General features: G+C 33.4%; 2 protein-coding genes across 2 annotated transcripts in view; both read right to left on the bottom strand.

The window, feature by feature from the left end:
* Positions 1-23,986, bottom strand: part of LOC146735860 (C-type lection lectoxin-Enh3-like) — a 355,515-nt gene that overhangs the window by 232,381 nt on the left and 99,148 nt on the right. The gene's annotated exons all lie outside the window — the stretch shown is intronic.
* LOC100368168 (metabotropic glutamate receptor 3-like) overlaps positions 3,449-23,986 on the bottom strand; it is a 77,455-nt gene continuing 56,917 nt past the window's right edge. The window contains exon 2 of the mRNA XM_002732151.3: positions 3,449-4,048. Within this exon, the coding sequence (XP_002732197.3) occupies positions 3,449-4,048 (600 nt within the window). The remainder of the gene's footprint in view (positions 4,049-23,986) is intronic.

Below are 23,986 nucleotides of genomic sequence, written 5' to 3'. Positions count from 1 at the left end.
TTATAAGCAAGCAAACATACGTGACATCAAATAATTATGAACGTCGCGTAAGTGATAACACATGCTTGAATATGAATGGGCAATAATATATTGAAGGCGTACATTCATACACGAGTTCGCTAGCAATTGTCGGAAAAATCGGTCATGTTCATAAATGCGTCTCTAGATTAACCCCGCTGTCTGGTGACGGATTGTAGTAACTCGTCTCTCGTGTTTTCCGGTTCATAAAGACGAATTGTGTCAGATAGACCTTGCCTTATAAGTTGTCTTTATGTTCGTCAAAGTAGGTTAAATTCAAGACTCTTTGTGTATGTTCATATTTATGATCAATATACAGTATATATGTTTTTAAATAGATCAACATGTGCTGGCGATGAGCCTCACCCAGTGTACGTAAGTGTGTTAATTTTTGTCCAACAAGCGCCACTTAAACACAAACTTTAAGTACCACTTACAACAACGAGGTATCAGTCTAATTGGCACACTCGGGGATTAACCAATTTCTGTTACCATGGTGAAGTAGGACGTTTCATGATTTTAAAAACTGAATTTACTTAAATTTGTTGAATCCAATTATCTTTTGATCTAGCTTTTGCTGACAATTGTCTCAGTTATTTCTTGGTGTTCCAACCCTACACATTAACATGACAGCATTTCCCCGATTGTGTTAAAATAAAGAGCCCACGTTTTTGACATTGTTGAAGTCTAAAAGCTTCCAAAACAATTGACACTCCACACGGGAATGCACATAATCTATAAATATATACCATTATTTAAATAGTGTTTGATATGACAGCTATCATTGATTGAACAGACATTACTCGTATGTAGAGTGTAACGACTTTGCTGTCCGATAATAGTGTGCAATCTGTAATGTAACATACAAAATACAAGAAGCACAATATAAATATATAAATGGTAAAGTGTGACCTAAAATATATATCTGCTATTAAGAGTGGGAACCTGGTATATTACGCACACATTATCATAGTAAATATTGAATATAAATCACCATTATCAGAGATTTTATGACGCCACAGCTTTACATTATGACAGACTTTAAAACTTTATTTGCAAGTATATTTATTTCAACAAAATGCCCCCAAATTTAATTATTTTTTTAAAATTATGATGGGGGTAACTTGTAACAACAACGACGACGAACCCCTCACAGTGTCATATTGGATTCGGAGAAGGGTCTAGGTGTGGTAATGCAGCTCATACATTGTCTTGTCATGCACCTTCTCCTCATCTAATATGGCGGTACGTAATAAACACAATATAATATAATAATAATAATCCGATTATAAATTACCATGACAAATGTGACACGCTCATTAAAAATGCAATATGGACGAGAATATACCATTTTTAATATTCATGTTTGCGATCGTATATCGATAGATGCACTGGCAATGATCTACAAACACTATTCTTGTCGTACATCTCTCAGTATTAGTTTTATGAAACAATGAAATTCAATTAATATATATATATATGATTATATAATTAATTAATTACAAAACTGACACAACATCACGTACTGAGTTATGCGAAGTAGAAAAAAACTAAACGTACACATACAAGCAGTATTACATAACTGTGTAAAACGCATAATACAACGGTATTTGTGCAGCACATACATCTGATTGTGATATGTAACGACATCAACCCTATCTGTATATTGACAAATAACCATGGATACTAAGCCTGGGTTCAGTCGGCTCACGGGGTTGAAGTTTCCTTCATGCTAATACAATGACTATGATGTAAACCTATGACCTAATCGCATCTATCAATATCAAACGTGGTAAGGATTTCTTACACCTCACCTCACTCTCACTGCCCTTATTAAGATATATTTGACAAGATGGCCATTATATTAAATACTTTTGGATGGGGATATGTATACTCGAATAATCTGTTTTGTATTAACAGTTCTTCGTCACTATGAAATGACGGCACCTTATAAAATAAAGCATTCTGTTATTAATGTACATGGCCTTTTATCTAAACGTATGCTTGATACAATTCTTGTGCCGATTATAAAAGATAAAACGGGTGATGCTACAGATACAAATAATTACAGACCTATTGCCCTTGCTACATCTATCTCTAAAGTGTATGAACAGATTATTTTGTCTCGATGTGAAACTTTTCTTACAACTACTGATCATCCGTAACTCTACTGATATGTGTATTTTTGTATTGAAAGAAATTGTAAATTTTTTATAAAACTCATGTAAATTTTTATAAAACAGTCCAGTTTTCCTCTGCTTTTTAGATGCTTCTAAAGCTTAGGATAGGATTAATCAATGGGCCTTGTTTCGGAAGGAATATGCCTGTGTTTCTAGTCCGAGTACTTGTATTCTGGTATAGAAACCAGGAATTCTCTGTGAGATGGGGACTATCTTTGTCTATGTCTTTCCCTGCTTTAAATGGTGTCAGACAAGGGGGAATATTATCTCCTCGTCTTTTTGCAGTGTATATGGATAAACTGAGTAAAGATCTAATGACTGAGAAAATTAGGTGTTTTGTAAGTGGGCAGTGTATGAATCACCTATTTTATGCTGATGACATTGTATTACTTTGTCCGTCAGTTAAAGGTCTTAAAAGACCATGAGGTTATTACGTAGATACTTCAAAGTATGCACGAAGACAGTACAGCGGCAGTATCGACCGACGCGCAGCGGAGGTCGATGCGACAGCGTACTGTCTGTACCGCGAAATTACGGCACGCTGTAACCTATGGCGTTACGGTGTCAGATGTATAATAATAGGTGCTATTTGCTGTATATATTCTGTATCAAACAGTATTATTTTTAATCCTAAAAAGTCTGTATGTATTTCTATGGAACCTCCTCGTTGTAGAATTAGACAAATTCCATGCGTATTTTTGAATGGTGTTGCAGTACGATTTGTCGACAAGCACACCTATTTGGGTGTGGTCATTAATAAACATGGAGATGATAGTGACGATATTAATAGACAAATGAACGCTAGAGCAAACTGGCTTATTCGAAGATTTGCTTACTGCTCTTCAAAAATAAAAATTAAATTGTTTCAGAGTTACTGTATGACTATGTACTGCTCCCATTTGTGGTCTATACATACTAAAGGACAGATTAATCGAGTTCGTGTTGCATATAATAATGCATTTAGAATTTCACTGAAGCTTGGCAAGAGGGATATTAGTATGACTCAAACCCTTGTATATAATCGTGTCACTACTTTTGAAGCTCTTCGTATAAAAGAAATGACGAACTTCTTTTTAAGAATTATAAAAAGTCAGAATGCAATAATTACAGCTATTTATAGCCAAGATGTAATAAAATTATTATTATTATTATTATTATTATTATTATTATTATTATTATTATTATTATTATTATTATTATTATTATTATTATTGAAATATATACATCTACATCTAGATTACATTTGAGTATCATCTCGCCGAGCCACTTGGCTGTAATTCATTCGGTATTTCCATTTTATATTTTTCCTTGTTTGAATTCTGCATAATTGTTGTTTGAGTAATCGTTGAAGGTCCTTCACCAGGCGATACTCTGTTTGAAAAATGTGTAGCGGAACGCGCTACGGCCTTACCCGACGCAGTAGGACCTTCGAAGTGCGTAGCGGCATTGATGTCGACTTCTTTCAAGAAGTGCACGGCGTAAATTTTAGGCATATACAGACACACTAATGTCACTGAAGCATTCAGTATCATCGCCAGTGAGAGAACTGTCACTTTAAAATAAGACCTGTTCGTCGTGAAATACGTAGGTATAAAAGCCAGCCATATTACCAATGTTGTATACACGCTGACAGTGATGAAACGTGTTTCATTGTAGTTGCTAGGTACCTTCCTTGCTTTGAAAGCATAGTAAGAGCACATGACAACAAGTAATACATTAAAGCAGAGTGAGGTGATGACTTCATTTTCAGAGATATTGCAGCTTAACTCCACATGTTTTTCTTTAGGGACCGGTACAATAAGGATAGCCTCTGGTGGGAGAACGATCAGCCACGTAGTACTAATGATGACCTATAGTGAAAATTAAAAATACTTTTCTTTCAGTAAAATATATACACGTACATTATACAATTGTTTGCAATATTTGCTGTAGATGGTTTAGGCACAATGGTATTTCCCAAGTGTCTACAAATCACATTGTGAGGTGTAAACTACTTATCGTTCTCTCTCCAACTAATTTAAAAAAACGATTACTGGTTTTCTAATTTCCGCACATACATAAAGTAAGACAATTACTACGGACTGTAAAGGGTTGACTCTCTTTTTGTGTTGTTGTAGATTTAGCGATAACAAATATAGCCACGACAGAAAAACAATGCATAGATGTTATTCATTGTTAATATTATTATTTATTCGCCATAATAATAGACAGTATTAGATGATACACAGTTATTGGCGAATATCACGAGATTAGACTCTATAGATGTAAGGCTATTCGATTATTAGTTTCCTTCAAGAAAACTAGTAACTTTGTACTGTTTGTGAAAATATAGAAACTATCGAACATTCACTTGATCTATGGCATTGTTTAGTTAGTGATTATAACGGAGTTCTCAATAAAATTATTTGATAATTTTCAAATAAACAATCAACATGTTTTTGTGTTTGATATATCTTGCTATATAAGCAAGTTTCCTGCCAGCTAAACAACTTTTCCGCGCCGATATAGCAGCTTTCCGCGCTGACTTAATAACTTCCGCGATATATAAGCAGTTTTCTCGTTCACTTAGCCAATTCCACGATATGTAAGCAAATTTCTCGCGGACTCAAGGTAGGGAAAGAGGGAAAAATCAGGTTTATTACATTATATTATATACTTTCTTTATAGTTTTATAGTAAAAATGCTAATCTTCTTTGACGCCATCATCAATTTTATGTAATACCCCGATTACCCCAAACCCTGTGGGGAAGAGTACACGAAGATGCCACACAATTCCCGGGAATAAGGAAATTCTTTCCAAGGTTTCTTTGATTAGGGATTGGTCAGTTACTTCGGCCTAGGGGGGGTCGGTGGATCAGTAGGGGGGGTTACCCTGTTTTTGATTGTGCGAATAGGGGGGGGTCACCCTGTTTTTGATATAATGTTTTCCAGAATTCACACACGCGCTCATGCATATATTTTTAAAAATTTTATTTCAGAACAAACGATAAAAAAGTTAATCGTACAAATGTGTTCTTAATAATAACTATTACCTATATGGCCTATAAATTTGTTGATGCAAGAAATGTTATAGGCTAAATATTTTGAGGTTAAAGTTGCCAAATAACTAACAGATTATGCAATGCGGCTAGAACCCCAATTATACAGTTAAGTTTTAAACACATCCCAAGTCCATGTGCTGCTGATATCAGATTATTTTATTTAAAGTCTGAAGTCACCATTGTATAAGATATTTACTGGATTTATCCAATTATAACAGGAGACGGAAAGACAACACAGCAATTAGTACAAAGAGCAGTGACAGTTTTTGTTCAGCAAATCAAAAAAGTTAAATTTGTGAAAATGCTGATATATAAATTAAAATAAATGATGAAAAAATAAATAAATAGTTTTTTTGTTTTTTTAACTTTTAAATATGCATATTTTGCTCTGTAAAATACCAAAATCCAACACAAATTTAAGCAAAAATCAAAGTTTCCTTTGTTTTCATAAGCACAGACTGTGCTTCGGGTGTAAAGCTTTCCTGGTCTATAAGATATGAAAGATATTTTAAATCCAACTTAGTTTTCAAAGAGTTCAAACCGCCTAGATTCAAATCCTCTTTTCCTATCTTATAAGGGCGATTATCGAGTGAGTACTTCACAGCTTTGCTTTTATTTACTATCTTTAGCAGAATAGATTTCCCTCCTTCCTGCAGCCTTTTCTGTAGTCATTTTTTGGCTTTATGCTTCCCCTCCCCTCCTAAGGTCTATTAAATGCAAACGCTAAAAAATTATGTCAAAATTATGGCAAACCATGATATTTTCAATGCACATATAATACATTTTGTAATCATGTCAGAGCCAAAACTGTTAATGTTTCTTTGTTTTTTTAGGGGGGTCAACATGTTTTAAGTTTTAAAATATAATGTGGGGGGGGGGGGGGTCACCCACTTTTTTTTATTTGATAGGGGGTGGGTCAACTGAGATTTACAGCTGGCAAAATGGAATCTGCCGACCCCCCCTAGGCCGAAGTAACTGACCAATCCCTTATCACTTTTTTCTTGTCCGTAATGTAAATTAAAGAAAATGCACATGAGGAGGGATGTCTTGTTGTTGTCATCGTCGTTGTATTCAGTATGAAATCTTTGAATTAACTTAAAGGTATGAATTGCTTGATTATTGTTTAAGATATTCACAATAAGTCAAACACTTTTTATCTTATCAGTCAATATATGAAAATACATACCAAGTATAATTTTGGTGGCACTAGCATGTCTGATTTTAAAGATATCGGTGATAATTTAGGTAATAAATCATTTGTTAGAAATAACTGCAAAAAATAAAGATATCAATTCGAACAGATGACCCGTTACTTAGATGATGCAGTAACTGGATATATTGCTTTCATTATATAGTATACATCCTATTTTCTCGTCAATAGCCTAGCCTATATTTTTCCTTACCAAAATATTGCTTAGGTATATTGCTGCACTGTGAAATATTACGAGACTATTATATAGCGGTGATAACGTATCGCGTCTCAATAATACGGTAAGGTCGACAACAGAGCACAACAAGACAGAAAGTTATCAATATACGATGTATACTTTATTCCTAGACGGGTATGGGCTATTTACAGAACTCAGAGGTCTGGGGTACAAATAATCTAATAACACGCTCGTACATCTACCGTCCACAATCTACGTCCAATCAGTGTAACAGTGTCTCCAAGTCTCCCATCCATCTCTAAACGTGTCTCTACTCATGAAAACTTAATACAAAGAATGAAGTTACTATAACTGCGTAATGATTATACATGAAACGTATATATAGAGACGATAAATGATTGAATATAGAACTAACGATTAAAAAAATTATATAAAGACTATATAGTAAACAACTGTTTACTAGCTCTATGACCATTTCTGATCATTTCTAGAAAGTTCGACCCGATCTTTATTTAACGTCATTATAAATACGAAGTCTGATTGCGATAAATCAGTTTCAACATTCGAAATGTTTGTATTACTGGGAATAACAGTAACAGTGTTTATGATGTCATCGTCTATGAGTTGAAATAGTCTCCTCTTTGCATTGCATCGAATACGAACACTCAGATTTATCGGTTAAGTTCATAATTTGAATATATGGGACTAGTCTGTCAGTGTTCCCAGTAAGACAGGATTAATCTAAATATAAGGTATATTTTCCGCGGAAATCAGTGTCTTTGTTTACTTTACCAGTTATGTCCGATATTTTATCAGCATCAAGTCGTGCCATGCCAGTTGTCGACATCAAACAGGTACTGTGAAACTGGACACAGCCCAGACCGCAGGGGCGGATTTAGGATTCTGGAATGGGGAGGGGGCGATAAGTTGGCCGAAGGCCCTGTTGGTTGTATAAAATAGGGGGAGCGGCCCCCTCGGCCCCCTCTAAATCCGCCCACGGACCGAATATTCGCCAGGAGATTTGTGTTGCTATGTTCTCATATATACTCGCCATTGCTTACAATAAATCTCAATAAAGTATTTCTAAAATCTACTCTTATAACAAAATTTATTCGTGAAATCAGGATCTAAAAGACAGTCACAGCAGGAATCTCAAATAAGATTATTAGGGTGCTGAAAGTACTATTATTCTATCTTGAATTGACAACAATTCAGTACTATATAAATAATCATTTGCAGTTGTTCCACCTCGTAACGGGGAATCCATTGTATTGCTAATTCAGGGATCTGTTGCTTTAATTTATCACTAATAATATAAACTGAGGAACGCTTTCAATTAAAATACATGTTTGCACTTAATACTTGGGTTAGGCTGATGGATAGTCACTTGTCTTGATAAATATTAACTTTAACTACTAGTTTTACTAGGCTCATCATTAGTGTCAATAATTAACCATATTAATTAATCATAATTAACATAACTCGAACTGGTATTATTATCATTAATATTATCAATTTAATTATCGTTACTCGAATATACTATCTTTTCCAGTTTAGTTATAAAATACATTCTGTTAAAATCACAATAAGTCAATTTTGCATCGAACACAATTCAGAGCGCCTGGGACAAAACTAAAACTGTAACTTTACCTTCCTGCACAACGACTCTACATTAGTTTACTGACTGATTCGTTACATGAAATGGGTTTTATCTTAGACAAACATCTCATTTTACATTCACTATGACTATTTTCACTGCGACTATCATTACATTAAGGAAATAATTTCATAAACTCATGTGTCTCAGTGGACTGGAAATGGAATATATTATTAATCTCAGCAATACTCTCACTAATACTATCGTGTATTGTATTAGCGTCGATAAAAGTAGAATTTCTTAAAATAATATTCAATTTATCTCTTTCACGAGAATCGCAAAAATACCTCTCCCCGCTTTGTCGACTCGCACCAGTTTTCAGTTACCTCTACTCCGAGGTACGTGGACACTCGTTACGTTTAGAGTATCCATGTTTAGTCAAGCAAACGACTTTTACATGCCCAGGTCGATGACAGAAATTAAAAATAGGGCGTCCATCCATGGTACGACAATTACGGATGCTGGCACAAAGGTGCATTGTGTTTTACCCATCTATTTCCTGTACAACATGTAGGTCTTTAATCATTGATATGACTTAGCCTTCAGAATAGTCGAGTTCGTAATATAATAACGAATAATAAATTGCAGTGTTCATATAGGATGATTAATAACGGCGACGACATAAACCACTCGAGGTTTAACATACGGATTAATACATTTCAACCACGAGGCAGTTCCCCATGAAATATGCTCATTAAATATGTTCATTATGTTCGGCTATAAATGTAACACGTTCACGAGTTAAAAAACAGTCTTTGTTAAATTGATCTCAAACCCTAAATAAAATGTAACATGTTCACGAGTTAAAAACAAGTCATTTTTAATCTGATCTCAAACCCTAAATAAAATGTAACATGTTCACGAGTTAAAAACAAGTCTTTGTTAATCCGATCTCAAATCCTAAATAAAATGTAACATGTTCACGAGTTATAAACAAGTCATTTTTAATCTGATCTCAAACCCTAAATAAAATGTAACATGTTCACGAGTTAAAAACCAGTCTTTGTTAATCCGATCACAAACCCTAAATAGAATGTAGCATGTTCACGAGTTAAAAACAAGTCTTTGTTTATCCAATCACAAACCCTAAATAAAATGTAACATGTTCACGAGTTAAAAACCAGTCTTTGTTAATCCGATCACAAACCCTAAATAGAATGTAGCATGTTCACAAGTTGAAAACAAGTCTTTGTTTATCCAATCACAAACCCTAAATAAAATGTAACATGTTCACGAGTTAAAAACAAGTCTTTGTTAATCCGATCTCAAACCCTAAATAAAATGTAACATGTTCACGAGTTAAAAATCAGTCTTTGTTAATCCGATCTCAAACCCTAAATAGAATGTAGCATGTTCACGAGTTAAAAACAAGTCATTTTTAATCTGATCTCAAACCCTAAATAAAATGTAACATGTTCACGAGTTAAAAACAAGTCTTTGTTAATCCGATCTCAAATCCTAAATAAAATGTAACATGTTCACGAGTTAAAAACAAGTCATTTTTAATCTGATCTCAAACCCTAAATAAAATGTAACATGTTCACGAGTTAAAAACCAGTCTTTGTTAATCCGATCACAAACCCTAAATAGAATGTAGCATGTTCACGAGTTAAAAACAAGTCTTTGTTTATCCAATCACAAACCCTAAATAAAATGTAACATGTTCACGAGTTAAAAACCAGTCTTTGTTAATCCGATCACAAACCCTAAATAGAATGTAGCATGTTCACAAGTTGAAAACAAGTCTTTGTTTATCCAATCACAAACCCTAAATAAAATGTAACATGTTCACGAGTTAAAAACAAGTCTTTGTTAATCCGATCTCAAACCCTAAATAAAATGTAACATGTTCACGAGTTAAAAATCAGTCTTTGTTAATCCGATCTCAAACCCTAAATAGAATGTAGCATGTTCACGAGTTAAAAACAAGTCTTTGTTTATCCAATCACAAACCCTAAATAAAATGTAACATGTTCACGAGTTAAAAACAAGTCTTTGTTAATCCGATCACAAACCCTAAATAAAATGTAACATGTTCACGAGTTAAAAACCAGTCTTTGTTAATCCGACTTCAAATCCTAAATAAAATGTAACATGTTCACGAGTTAAAAACAAGTCTTTGTTAATCCGATCTCAAACCCTAAATAAAATGTAACATGTTCACGAGTTAAAAATCAGTCTTTGTTAATCCGATCTCAAACCCTAAATAGAATGTAGCATGTTCACGAGTTAAAAACAAGTCTTTGTTTATCCAATCACAAACCCTAAATAAAATGTAACATGTTCACGAGTTAAAAACAAGTCTTTGTTAATCCGATCACAAACCCTAAATAAAATGTAACATGTTCACGAGTTAAAAACCAGTCTTTGTTTATCCAATCACAAACCCTAAATAAAATGTAACATGTTCACGAGTTAAAAACAAGTCTTTGTTAATCCGATCTCAAATCCTAAATAAAATGTAACATGTTCACGAGTTAAAAACAAGTCTTTGTTAATCCGATCACAAACCCTAAATAGAATGTAGCATGTTCACGAGTTAAAAACAAGTCTTTATTAATCCGATCTCAAATCCTAAATAAAATGTAACATGTTCACGAGTTAAAAACAAGTCTTTGTTAATTCGATCACAAACCCTAAATAAAATCAGTATCAGTATAAGTGTTTCTCATCTCCATCTCGATTGGCAAGGCTGTGATAGTTACACTATGTTATTATTATTGTTTGATTATCAGCTCCCAACCATTATTAATCAATATTGTTAACAAACACCCAAACTTAGTTGGGCTTGGGAATGCGCAATTTTACCTTTCTATAATATCCACAAACCAACACCAACTACTAATTACGAAAGATTTCTTCATTTTAATTAATACAATAAATGTATAGAAAAAAAATGTACTACCATACGGAAGAGTCAAGATGACCAAAACTTTTCAACAAAACCAACTTTGACGTAATTAAATATGAATCAGTTGTTATCACGACCTGCTAAAAAGCTGTCTTTTCCTGCTTTTATATCTCCAACAATCGTTTCTTTTACACAACTTTCAATTCATACCACATTTGCTGGTATTTGTATACTTAAATAATGATATATTCAACTTTCGACGTAATAGCCATAATCATTCGACGAAATGAACTATAGACAAAATATCGTGCACAGTGTTGAACAACGCCGTTTTTATTAGTTGACCGACACGCCTCCAGCCATTGGCGTGAAAGCGTGAATGACAAGTAAATATCAACCGTAGTTTGCAGTATTTCAAGCTCTACCTCCACCTAAATATTGTTTTTTGAGTGGTCAACTCTCTTGACAGCAAAACAAGTTCAACCATCAAGGTCAATTGTGAATAGTTATGAGAAACTTCCGTACATATCGCAGAATTTGCTAGGTCAGCGTGGAAAGTCGGCGCGAAAGTTGGTTGCATATCGACGATTGTCGAAAGGGACATTTGTTTAGTTTAGTGAGTTACTTTATGTAGGTGATTAAACACTTAATGATGACGCTGTTGTCTGCTTAATCTGAAAAAGGACTGTATTTTTAGTGTTGGTGGTTTCACGCAATATGTTTTAAATTGTTATCATGAATTGCATTATTTCGAATAAAATAGTTATTTCAAATGTCGGATATAACGCATGTGTGATATAAGGCCGCATATATTTGAGTCTTTATTTTAATTTCCCTCAACAAATCTGTGCACAGAAATGTGTTACGCCCATTTCTATCCGACACGGTTTAAAATGATTTCGAAAATAGCAATTATCGTACCAATGCATCCCCAGCAGCCAATTTCTCAATCACAATAAGGTAAACTGATGATAATGAACGACGATCTTTTATACAAATGAACCACACAATAAAACTCTCTACGATGTTTGGAATAGAATGTTCACAAAATACCATCTCTGCGTTTTTATTTTCAGTTTTTATTCACAAACTGCAAAGTTTATACATAGGATAAACAGGATATTAAATTGCTGATATTGTAAGGTCACGTATCAGATATCCTATATGATGTTATTATGTTTTCAGGGAATATATCATCTTGCAACCTAAATATGCAGTCATGTGTCTATATGCTACGAAATGTATAATTGTCAGTGTTTATGTATATTCAGTGTATTCCTGGATTTGCATACACTATTTGTGTTCATATAATATCAGCTACAATGACCACTATGTGCAATCCCTTGAGATGAGTTAATTAATTCACCATTGTAATATGAGTTCTGTACTTCCAGTTTTAGCAACACGTTGCAAGCTATTGGACAGTTGAATTGGGTGTAATATGCAAATTAGCTTTAATATCAACACATTTAGCTGACTTAAAGGCATTTAATAAATGTGGCTACTGTTATTATCATGTCAAGTCAGAATAAATGCCCCCTCCTCACATGCAGTATAAATGATAGTTCAGCGACAGGTATCAGAACCCAAAAGTTTCTGCTTTAATGTTCCGAAATTCTTGGATTTGGTTCTTGTTCGTCATATATTTACGTTTGTAGAGCAGGGCTATTGCATTCGTCGAAACGAAATGAAATGACTTTTACACAATTTTGTAAATACATTGATTTTTAGTGGTATATCACATGCACGTGAAACAAGGACCCTGCAAATACAATATTCATAACTATTAGACAATCCTGACCTGTACATTAATTATTCAATTCTGCATATAACGCTATAAAGAATTTACCTAAAACGCTAAAGTGTTCGTTATATATTCGTTTAACTATATCCAAATAAGCATTATTCTGTAATCAGCAAAACATTGTCCCTGTACACACAATATTCAATTTTAGTGTATCATGTAACCGTTTTAATTATTCATAAACACAGTTCATGTAGAGGTCAATAAGTGAAAGTGCTAAATGACACATAATAATCGCTAAATGCAATCATATGAACCGTGTGGTTTGATCTCATAGTTTATGTGACACATTTGATGCAATCATATGAACCGTGTGGTTTGATCTCATAGTTTATGTGACACATTTGATGCAATCATATGAACCGTGTGGGTTGATCTCATAGTTTATGTGACACATTTGATGCAATCATATGAACCGTGTGGGTTGATCTCATAGTTTATGTGACACATTTGATGCAATCATATGAACCGTGTGGTTTGATCTCATAGTTTATGTGACACATTTGATGCAATCATATGAACCGTGTGGGCTGATCTCATAGTTTATGTGACACATTTGATGCAATCATATGAACCGTGTGGTTTGATCTCATAGTTTATGTGACACATTTGATGCAATCATATGAACCATGTGGTTTGATCTCATAGTTTATGTGACACATTAGATGCAATCATATGAACCGTGTGGGTTGATCTCATAGTTTATGTGACACATGTGATGCAATCATATGAACCGTGTGGTTTGATCTCATAATTTATGTGACACATTTGATGCAATCATATGAACCGTGTGGGTTGATTTCATAGTTTATGTGACACATTTGATGCAATCATATGAACCGTGTGGGTTGATCTCATAGTTTATGTGACACATTTGATGCAATCATATGAACCGTGTGGGTTGATCTCATAGTTTATGTGACACATTTGATGCAATCATATGAACCGTGTGGTTTGATCTCATAGTTTATGTGACACATTTGATGCAATCATATGAACCGTGTGGTTTGATCTCATAGTTTATGTGACACATTTGATGCAATCATATGAACCGTGTGGGTTGATCTCATAGTTTATGTGACACATTTGATGCAATCATATGAACCGTGTGGTTTGATCTCATAGTTTATGTGACACATTTGATGCAATCATATGAACCGTGTGGTTTGATCTCATAGTTTATGTGACACATTTGATGCAATCATATGAACCGTGTGGGTTGATCTCATAGTTTATGTGACACATTTGATGCAATCATATGAACCGTGTGGGTTGATCTCATAGTTTATGTGACACATTTGATGCAATCATATGAACCGTGTGGTTTGATCTCATAGTTTATGTGACACATTTGATGCAATCATATGAACCGTGTGGTTTGATCTCATAGTTTATGTGACACATTTGATGCAATCATATGAACCGTGTGGGCTGATCTCATAGTTTATGTGACACATTTGATGCAATCATATGAACCGTGTGGTTTGATCTCATAGTTTATGTGACACATTTGATGCAATCATATGAACCATGTGGTTTGATCTCATAGTTTATGTGACACATTTGATGCAATCATATGAACCGTGTGGTTTGATCTCATAGTTTATGTGACACATTTGATGCAATCATATGAACCGTGTGGTTTGATCTCATAGTTTATGTGACACATTTGATGCAATCATATGAACCGTGTGGGTTGATCTCATAGTTTATGTGCCACATTTGATGCAATCATATGAACCGTGTGGTTTGATCTCATAGTTTATGTGACACATTTGATGCAATCATATGAACCGTGTGGTTTGATCTCATAGTTTATGTGACACATTTGATGCAATCATATGAACCGTGTGGGCTGATCTCATAGTTTATGTGACACATTTGATGCAATCATATGAACCGTGTGGTTTGATCTCATAGTTTATGTGACACATTTGATGCAATCATATGAACCATGTGGTTTGATCTCATAGTTTATGTGACACATTTGATGCAATCATATGAACCGTGTGGGTTGATCTCATAGTTTATGTGACACATTTGATGCAATCATATGAACCGTGTGGTTTGATCTCATAATTTATGTGACACATTTGATGCAATCATATGAACCGTGTGGGTTGATCTCATAGTTTATGTGACACATTTGATGCAATCATATGAACCGTGTGGGTTGATCTCATAGTTTATGTGACACATTTGATGCAATCATATGAACCGTGTGGGTTGATCTCATAGTTTATGTGACACATTTGATGCAATCATATGAACCGTGTGGTTTGATCTCATAGTTTATGTGACACATTTGATGCAATCATATGAACCGTGTGGGTTGATCTCATAGTTTATGTGACACATTTGATGCAATCATATGAACCGTGTGGGTTGATCTCATAGTTTATGTGACACATTTGATGCAATCATATGAACCGTGTGGTTTGATCTCATAGTTTATGTGACACATTTGATGCAATCATATGAACCGTGTGGTTTGATCTCATAGTTTATGTGACACATTTGATGCAATCATATGAACCGTGTGGGTTGATCTCATAGTTTATGTGACACATTTGATGCAATCATATGAACCGTGTGGGTTGATCTCATAGTTTATGTGACACATTTGATGCAATCATATGAACCGTGTGGGTTGATCTCATAGTTTATGTGACACATTTGATGCAATCATATGAACCGTGTGGGTTGATCTCATAGTTTATGTGACACATTTGATGCAATCATATGAACCGTGTGGTTTGATCTCATAGTTTATGTGACACATTTGATGCAATCATATGAACCGTGTGGTTTGATCTCATAGTTTATGTGACACATTTGATGCAATCATATGAACCGTGTGGTTTGATCTCATAGTTTATGTGACACATTTGATGCAATCATATGAACCGTGTGGGTTGATCTCATAGTTTATGTGACACATTTGATGCAATCATATGAACCGTGTGGGTTGATCTCATAGTTTATGTGACACATTTGATGCAATCATATGAACCGTGTGGGTTGATCTCATAGTTTATGTGACACATTTGATGCAATCATATGAACCGTGTGGGTTGATCTCATAGTTTATGTGACACATTTGATGCAATCATATGAACCGTGTGGTTTGATCTCATAGTTTATGTGACACATTTGATGCAATCATATGAACCGTGTGGTTTGATCTCATAGTTTATGTGACACATTTGATGCAATCATATGAACCGTGTGGGTTGATCTCATAGTTTATGTGACACATTTGATGCAATCATATGAACCGTGTGGGTTGATCTCATAGTTTATGTGACACATTTGATGCAATCATATGAACCGTGTGGTTTGATCTCATAGTTTATGTGAAACATTTGATGCAATCATATGAACCGTGTGGGTTGATCTCATAGTTTATGTGCCACATTTGATGCAATCATATGAACCGTGTGGTTTGATCTCATAGTTTATGTGACACATTTGATGCAATCATATGAACCATGTGGTTTGATCTCATAGTTTATGTGACACATTTGATGCAATCATATGAACCGTGTGGGTTGATCTCATAGTTTATGTGACACATTTGATGCAATCATATGAACCGTGTGGGTTGATCTTATAGTTTATGTGACACATTTGATGCAATCATATGAACCGTGTGGGTTGATCTCATAGTTTATGTGACACATTTGATGCAATCATATGAACCGTGTGGTTTGATCTCATAGTTTATGTGACACATTTTATGCAATCATATGAACCGTGTGGTTTGATCTCATAGTTTATGTGACACATTTGATGCAATCATATGAACCGTGTGGGTTGATCTCATAGTTTATGTGACACATTTGATGCAATCATATGAACCGTGTGGGTTGATCTCATAGTTTATGTGACACATTTGATGCAATCATATGAACCGTGTGGTTTGATCTCATAGTTTATGTGACACATTTGATGCAATCATATGAACCGTGTGGGTTGATCTCATAGTTTATGTGCCACATTTGATGCAATCATATGAACCGTGTGGTTTGATCTCATAGTTTATGTGACACATTTGATGCAATCATATGAACCGTGTGGGCTGATCTCATAGTTTATGTGACACATTTGATGCAATCATATGAACCGTGTGGTTTGATCTCATAGTTTATGTGACACATTTGATGCAATCATATGAACCATGTGGTTTGATCTCATAGTTTATGTGACACATTTGATGCAATCATATGAACCGTGTGGTTTGATCTCATAGTTTATGTGACACATTTGAACACAATTCCGAAATGTCAGACATTTCGAATCAGAACTTTGAAACATTCCATGTCAAAGTAAATGTAATGTGTTATGTAGGTGTCATGTTTAAAGGGTGGTAGTTGTCGCACAGCGCGTCTTCGATTTTTATGTAAACAAACAATGTATTTTACACGCGTTGTATACGTCGCTATGAGTCCTATATCGAACAGGACGCGGCGCGACGGCCACCGCACTTTTATTGCAATCCGTCAAGGCAAGACACATATAGGACTCCGGCAACAACCGTTCTTAAAACAAAAATGCCACCAGTCGACCATTTTGATTTGTAAAACAATGTTGTGTGCATCATTAATCTTCAAAATGGTCGATTTTACGTGAATTTTTATCACTATAAATACCGCCATTCGTACATTTTGATTCTGACTGAAACACATACGCGTATGGCATATACGCGATTATTGAAATTAATATCAATTAAGACATGCCAGAAACGCACGCACACACGTGTACTCAGAGATAAATATACTTCGTCCGAACGAGGACTAAAATGATATTGGACATATGAATGCCATACGTGTACGCAGTACGCAGTCACGCACACTGTCCGTAATTTGACGTAGTGTTTACCTTGTCGTTTATTCGGCGTTATTTGCTTACTTTACTTCCTATGTCAACAGCAACTATGAGTTCAAAATTATTTCTCAGTAGTTATTTACTGAGTTAGGAGGCTGCGTTTGCTATGAAGGTTTCATTGTACTCCAGTACTTTCAAATTAAAATAGACGAGAGAAAAATGTCATACTGTTTATTTTATTGGCTTGTTGTTAAATAAACATACATATATCCTGAATTATCAATGTTCAATATAATCTGACTAAAATACTATGCCCCGAAAAATATCTTTCAAAAGAATACCCGTTATAAATGATTTTATTGAGTGTTTTCTGAATACAAAACACTTTTCCACATTTCACAATCAAGACCAACTTTGATAGTATGTCTTCAATGCAGAATCCCGGTACAAAACTGAAGCAAGACTATATTTACAAGATACTGTACAAATCTTTTCGTTTCATTCCGTTTTCTATCTTCAAATACAATGACATTGTTTATTACTAATGTCGTGGTTTATTATAAGGTTGTTTCATTTATAACTCTTTCTAGTATTCACATATATATTCAAAAAAGCCCAAACTTAGCTCAAATATTTATACAGTTATGTCTCGTGTTATGTTTTAGAAGTGTTAAACATCAGACTATTTTTGAGTGTGTGTGTGTGTGTGTGTGTGGGGGGGGGGGTGGCTGTACTCGGTATATGACTATAATCTGAAAGCATAAGCGTCTTATCTGCACATCTTTCATTTTATCTCAACACAATCTATAAAGTCATGACCTAGTAACGATACTTCATTTCTTAATATTGGTGTCTATTTCATATAAAATGATTTTTTAAAATAATGCATGGAATAAAAAAAATCATAACATTATTCGTGTATGGTTCTTGACAGTAATCTTTTTAGAAACCATGGTTACAATCAACTCAATAAACATAAATATAAGTAAAAAAGTCATCTAGCCTACAGCAGTCATTATGTTATTATGCGTCATATCTCGTTTGTGAGCGTTTGAAATATATATTAGCTACTTAGATCGAAATATTACCCGATGATGTCGTCGATAGTTTTGCCGTAGAATATTGAGGTGTGTGAGTGTACGTTTATATGAGCACTATAAATTAACCGTCATCTAGCAAGACTGGTCACAAAAATATTTGTGGTGAATGGATTTTGTTATTGCAAATGTCAATGTATGTCACCAACGTAGATGCTGACGTTATGTCGATTTCATATTACTAGAACATTACGATGAATAATAAACAGATTTCAAATGTAATTTGTATACCATTAAATTCAATATGTTATTGCGTGTGTATGTCTGTTGCATTATTTCAAGGATTATTTGATACAAAGATGATGTACCGAAACAGTCAACGAATCCTTGTTTTAGATAGTAGCACGAGTGGACTGGGAAAACATATCGTGGGGGCACGATGACAGACAAGAGGGTAGGTAGAAAAAAACCCGTCCCCAGTGGTAAGCGGACGAGAAAAACCACAGTATCAATGAAGAGACACTTTGCCATGAAGACAGACAGTTTCATTAATCATTTATGTATTTCAGAATTTTTAGAAGGAAATTAGTATATTTTATTCAGTATACAATATAATGTACAAGAATACACACAATCAGTAAATCACTGCAGGCGAGGGAAGGTTGATATTCAACTAATAACTGTGAAGTCAGAAAAATTACTAAAATCACCGGATTAGCGTATTTGTCTGCTGGCATGACATCCATGACTGCGATGCTAAAAATAGATAGCAAAGTCACATTCAATACAGAATGCTTGATTGTGTCTTGAATTTCGATAATTTGAATATTATAATTATGAGTGTTTTGCATGATGGTAAGTTAGTTAAATTAACGAAAACTATATTTAATTTTTAAATGTTACACCTGGGCAGGTAACTACAATCGTACAATCTTTTTTCTTGTTTTTCTATTGTTGCATATGTTGAATCACGTTTTAAGTTACTGTCACTTTACTTTGCTACTTTAAGTATATTCGACAAAAACATAAACTCCCTATTAACAAGTAGAAGGAAAATTCCAGACTACCATTAGAGTAATTCATAACTTGTACTCAACGTTGATTGTTACTTATTTCAGCTAAATGATACACAGAAAGCGGACCGTTAACAGTTATCCCTAGTAAACGAATGGGAAAAGGAAGTAGCGACAATAGACATGTTTGATATATATTTTAGTCGGAAGACATTTTTGAATGAAAAGTTAATGAAAACAACAGCTAACAACATACCATAAACATTTAGAATGTTTTTAAATTTAATCGTGAGCAATGTTAAAACGTGTACGTTGGCTGCTTCTGATATATGCATTGATCAAACGCATGTGATTATTGATCTACTTGGTATTTCATATTCGATATATTATCTCTGGCTTAAAATGGTGAGTGTAATCCATGCATAAAGTTAAGATGACATTAATATTCATATTATAACACTGTATACATTTAAAATGCATGATGTCATAATCTGGCTGAGACGGAACATTGCCGCTTACCCTTGGAAACATCTCAGTTTGCACGATTGAAGTATACGGAGAATATTCTGTTACCGTATGCAATAATTATACATAATCTATACACCATTTACGCCCTCAGGGGTTACTATGATATTTATGACCTTTTATGAAGAGAATATAAGCTGATGATATCCTTATTACAGCGAATAACACTGCTATCCGTTTCAAATTAATAAATAAAGACAGAAAGCCAAAAAGGAATGATTATTTATTCGATGTCATACGACGATCTGTCGACTTTTCATTCAGGGTTCCAATAAAATGTACTGTGATTATAAATGAAGCCAGCGTGTGTCTTCAAGGGCAGTGTTCACGTATCAAGGAATGTTAAAGATTAGGTTACGAAACACAATACAATACTGCACAGCACACATGTTAAACAATAAATTACAATATTAAATTATTATATTATGACCCATGCAAGTTTTGTTTGCGCTATACTTCGGCTCTATACGATTATAGCGGAGTCAAACAGTTATTATTGTTAGTTTAAGTTTTGATTTGTTTGTTATAGTAACTGTTAGTTTAAGTTTTGATTTGTTTGTTTGTAGTAACTGTTAGTTTAAGAATTGATTTGTTTGTTTGTAGTAACTGTTAGTTTAAGTATTGCTTTGTTTGTTGTAGTAACTGTTAGGTTGAGTATTGATTTGTTTGTTGTAGTAACTGTTAGGTTGAGTATTGATTTGTTTGTTTGTAGTAAGTGTTAGTTTAAGTATTGATTTGTTTGTTTGTAGTAACTGTTAGTTTAAGTATTGCTTTGTTTGTTGTAGTAACTGTTACTTTGAGTATTTATTTGTTTGTTTGTTATAGTAACTGTTAGTTTAAGTATTGCTTTGTTTGTTGTAGTAACTGTTAGGTTGAGTATTGATTTGTTTGTTTGTAGTAACTGTTAGTTTAAGTATTGCTTTGTTTGTTTGTAGTAACTGTTAGTTTGAGTATTGATTTGTTTGTTTGTTATAGTAACTGTTAGTTTAAGTATTGCTTTGTTTGTTGTAGTAACTGTTAGTTTAAGTTTTGATTTGTTTGTTTGTAGTAACTGTTAGTTTAAGTATTGCTTTATTTGTTGTAGTAACTGTTAGTTTAAGTTTTGCTTTGTTTGTTGTAGTAACTGTTAGTTTAAGTATTGCTTTGTTTGTTGTAGTAACAGTTAGGTTGAGTATTGATTTGTTTGGTGTAGTAACTGTTAGGTTGAGTATTGATTTGTTTGTTTGTAGTAACTGTTAGTTTAAGTATTGATTTGTTTGTTTGTAGTAACTGTTAGTTTGAGTATTGATTTGTTTGTTTGTAGTAACTGTTAGTTTAAGTATTGATTTGTTTGTTTGTAGTAACTGTTAGTTTAAGTATTGATTTGTTTGTTTGTTTGTAGTAACTGTTAGTTTAAGTATTGCTTTGTTTGTTGTAGTAACTGTTAGGTTGAGTATTGATTTGTTTGTTGTAGTAACTGTTAGGTTGAGTATTGATTTGTTTGTTTGTAGTAACTGTTAGTTTAAGTATTGCTTTGTTTGTTGTAGTAACTGTTAGTTTGAGTATTGATTTGTTTGTTTGTTATAGTAACTGTTAATTTAAATAATGCTTTGTTTGTTGTAGTAACTGTTAGGTTGAGTATTGATTTGTTTGTTTGTAGTAACTGTTAGTTTAAGTATTGCTTTGTTTGTTTGTAGTAACTGTTAGTTTGAGTATTGATTTGTTTGTTTGTTATAGTAACTGTTAGTTTAAGTATTGCTTTGTTTGTTGTAGTAACTGTTAGTTTAAGTTTTGATTTGTTTGTTTGTAGTAACTGTTAGTTTAAGTATTGCTTTATTTGTTGTAGTAACTGTTAGTTTAAGTTTTGCTTAGTTTGTTGTAGTAACTGTTAGTTTAAGTATTGCTTTGTTTGTTGTAGTAACTGTTAGGTTGAGTATTGATTTGTTTGTTGTAGTAACTGTTAGGTTGAGTATTGATTTGTTTGTTTGTAGTAACTGTTAGTTTAAGTATTGATTTGTTTGTTTGTAGTAACTGTTAGTTTGAGTATTGATTTGTTTGTTTGTAGTAACTGTTAGTTTAAGTATTGATTTGTTTGTTTGTAGTAACTGTTAGTTTAAGTATTGATTTGTTTGTTTGTAGTAACTGTTAGTTTAAGTATTGCTTTGTTTGTTGTAGTAACTGTTAGGTTGAGTATTGATTTGTTTGTTTGTAGTAACTGTTAGTTTAAGTATTGATTTGTTTGTTTGTAGTAACTGTTAGTTTAAGTATTGCTTTGTTTGTTGTAGTAACTGTTAGTTTAAGTATTGATTTGTTTGTTTGTTGTAGTAACTGTTAGTTTAAGTATTGCTTTGTTTGTTGTAGTAACTGTTAGGTTGAGTATTGATTTGTTTGTTTGTAGTATCTGTTAGTTTAAGTATTGCTTTGTTTGTTTGTAGTAACTGTTAGTTTGAGTATTGATTTGTTTGTTTGTTATAGTAACTGTTAGTTTAAGTATTGCTTTGTATGTTGTAGTAACTGTTAGTTTAAGTTTTGATTTGTTTGTTTGTAGTAACTCTTAGTTTAAGTATTGCTTTGTTTGTTGTAGTAACTGTTAGTTTAACTTTTGCTTTGTTTGTTGTAGTAACTGTTAGTTTAAGTATTGCTTTGTTTGTTGTAGTAACTGTTAGGTTTAGTATTGCTTTGTTTGTTGTAGTAACTGTTAGCTTGAGTATTGATTTGTTTGTTTGTAGTAACTGTTAGTTTAAGTATTGATTTGTTTGTTTGTAGTAACTGTTAGTTTGAGTATTGATTTGTTTGTTTGTAGTAACTGTTAGTTTAAGTATTGATTTGTTTGTTTGTAGTAACTGTTAGTTTAAGTATTGATTTGTTTGTTTGTAGTAACTGTTAGTTTAAGTATTGCTTTGTTTGTTGTAGTAACTGTTAGGTTGAGTATTGATTTGTTTGTTGTAGTAACTGTTAGGTTGAGTATTGATTTGTTTGTTTGTAGTAACTGTTAGTTTAAGTATTGCTTTTTTTGTTGCAGTAACTGTTAGTTTAAGTATTGATTTGTTTGTTTGTTATAGTAACTGTTAGTTTAAGTATTGCTTTGTTTGTTGTAGTAACTGTTAGGTTGAGTATTGATTTGTTTGTTTGTAGTAACTGTTAGTTTAAGTATTGCTTTGTTTGTTTGTAGTAACTGTTAGTTTGAGTATTGATTTGTTTGTTTGTTATAGTAACTGTTAGTTTCAGTATTGCTTTGTTTGTTGTAGTAACTGTTAGTTTAAGTTTTGATTTGTTTGTTTGTAGTAACTGTTAGTTTAAGTATTGCTTTGTTTGTTGTAGTAACTGTTAGTTTAAGTTTTGCTTTGTTTGTTGTAGTAACTGTTAGGTTGAGTATTGATTTGTTTGTTGTAGTAACTGTTAGGTTGAGTATTGATTTGTGTGTTTGTAGTAACTGTTAGTTTAAGTATTGATTTGTTTGTTTGTAGTACCTGTTAGTTTCAGTATTGATTTGTTTGTTTGTAGTAACTGTTAGTTTAAGTATTGATTTGTTTGTTTGTAGTAACTGTTAGTTTAAGTATTGATTTGTTTGTTTGTAGTAACTGTTAGTTTAAGTATTGCTTTGTTTGTTGTAGTAACTGTTAGGTTGAGTATTGATTTGTTTGTTTGTAGTAACTGTTAGTTTAA

This window comes from Saccoglossus kowalevskii, chromosome 11 (assembly GCF_978046115.1).
Source record: "Saccoglossus kowalevskii chromosome 11, keSacKowa6.1, whole genome shotgun sequence".
NCBI lineage: Eukaryota > Metazoa > Hemichordata > Enteropneusta > Harrimaniidae > Saccoglossus > Saccoglossus kowalevskii.
Note: the sequence above shows the minus strand (reverse complement) of the source record. Positions and strands in the feature narration are given on the sequence as shown.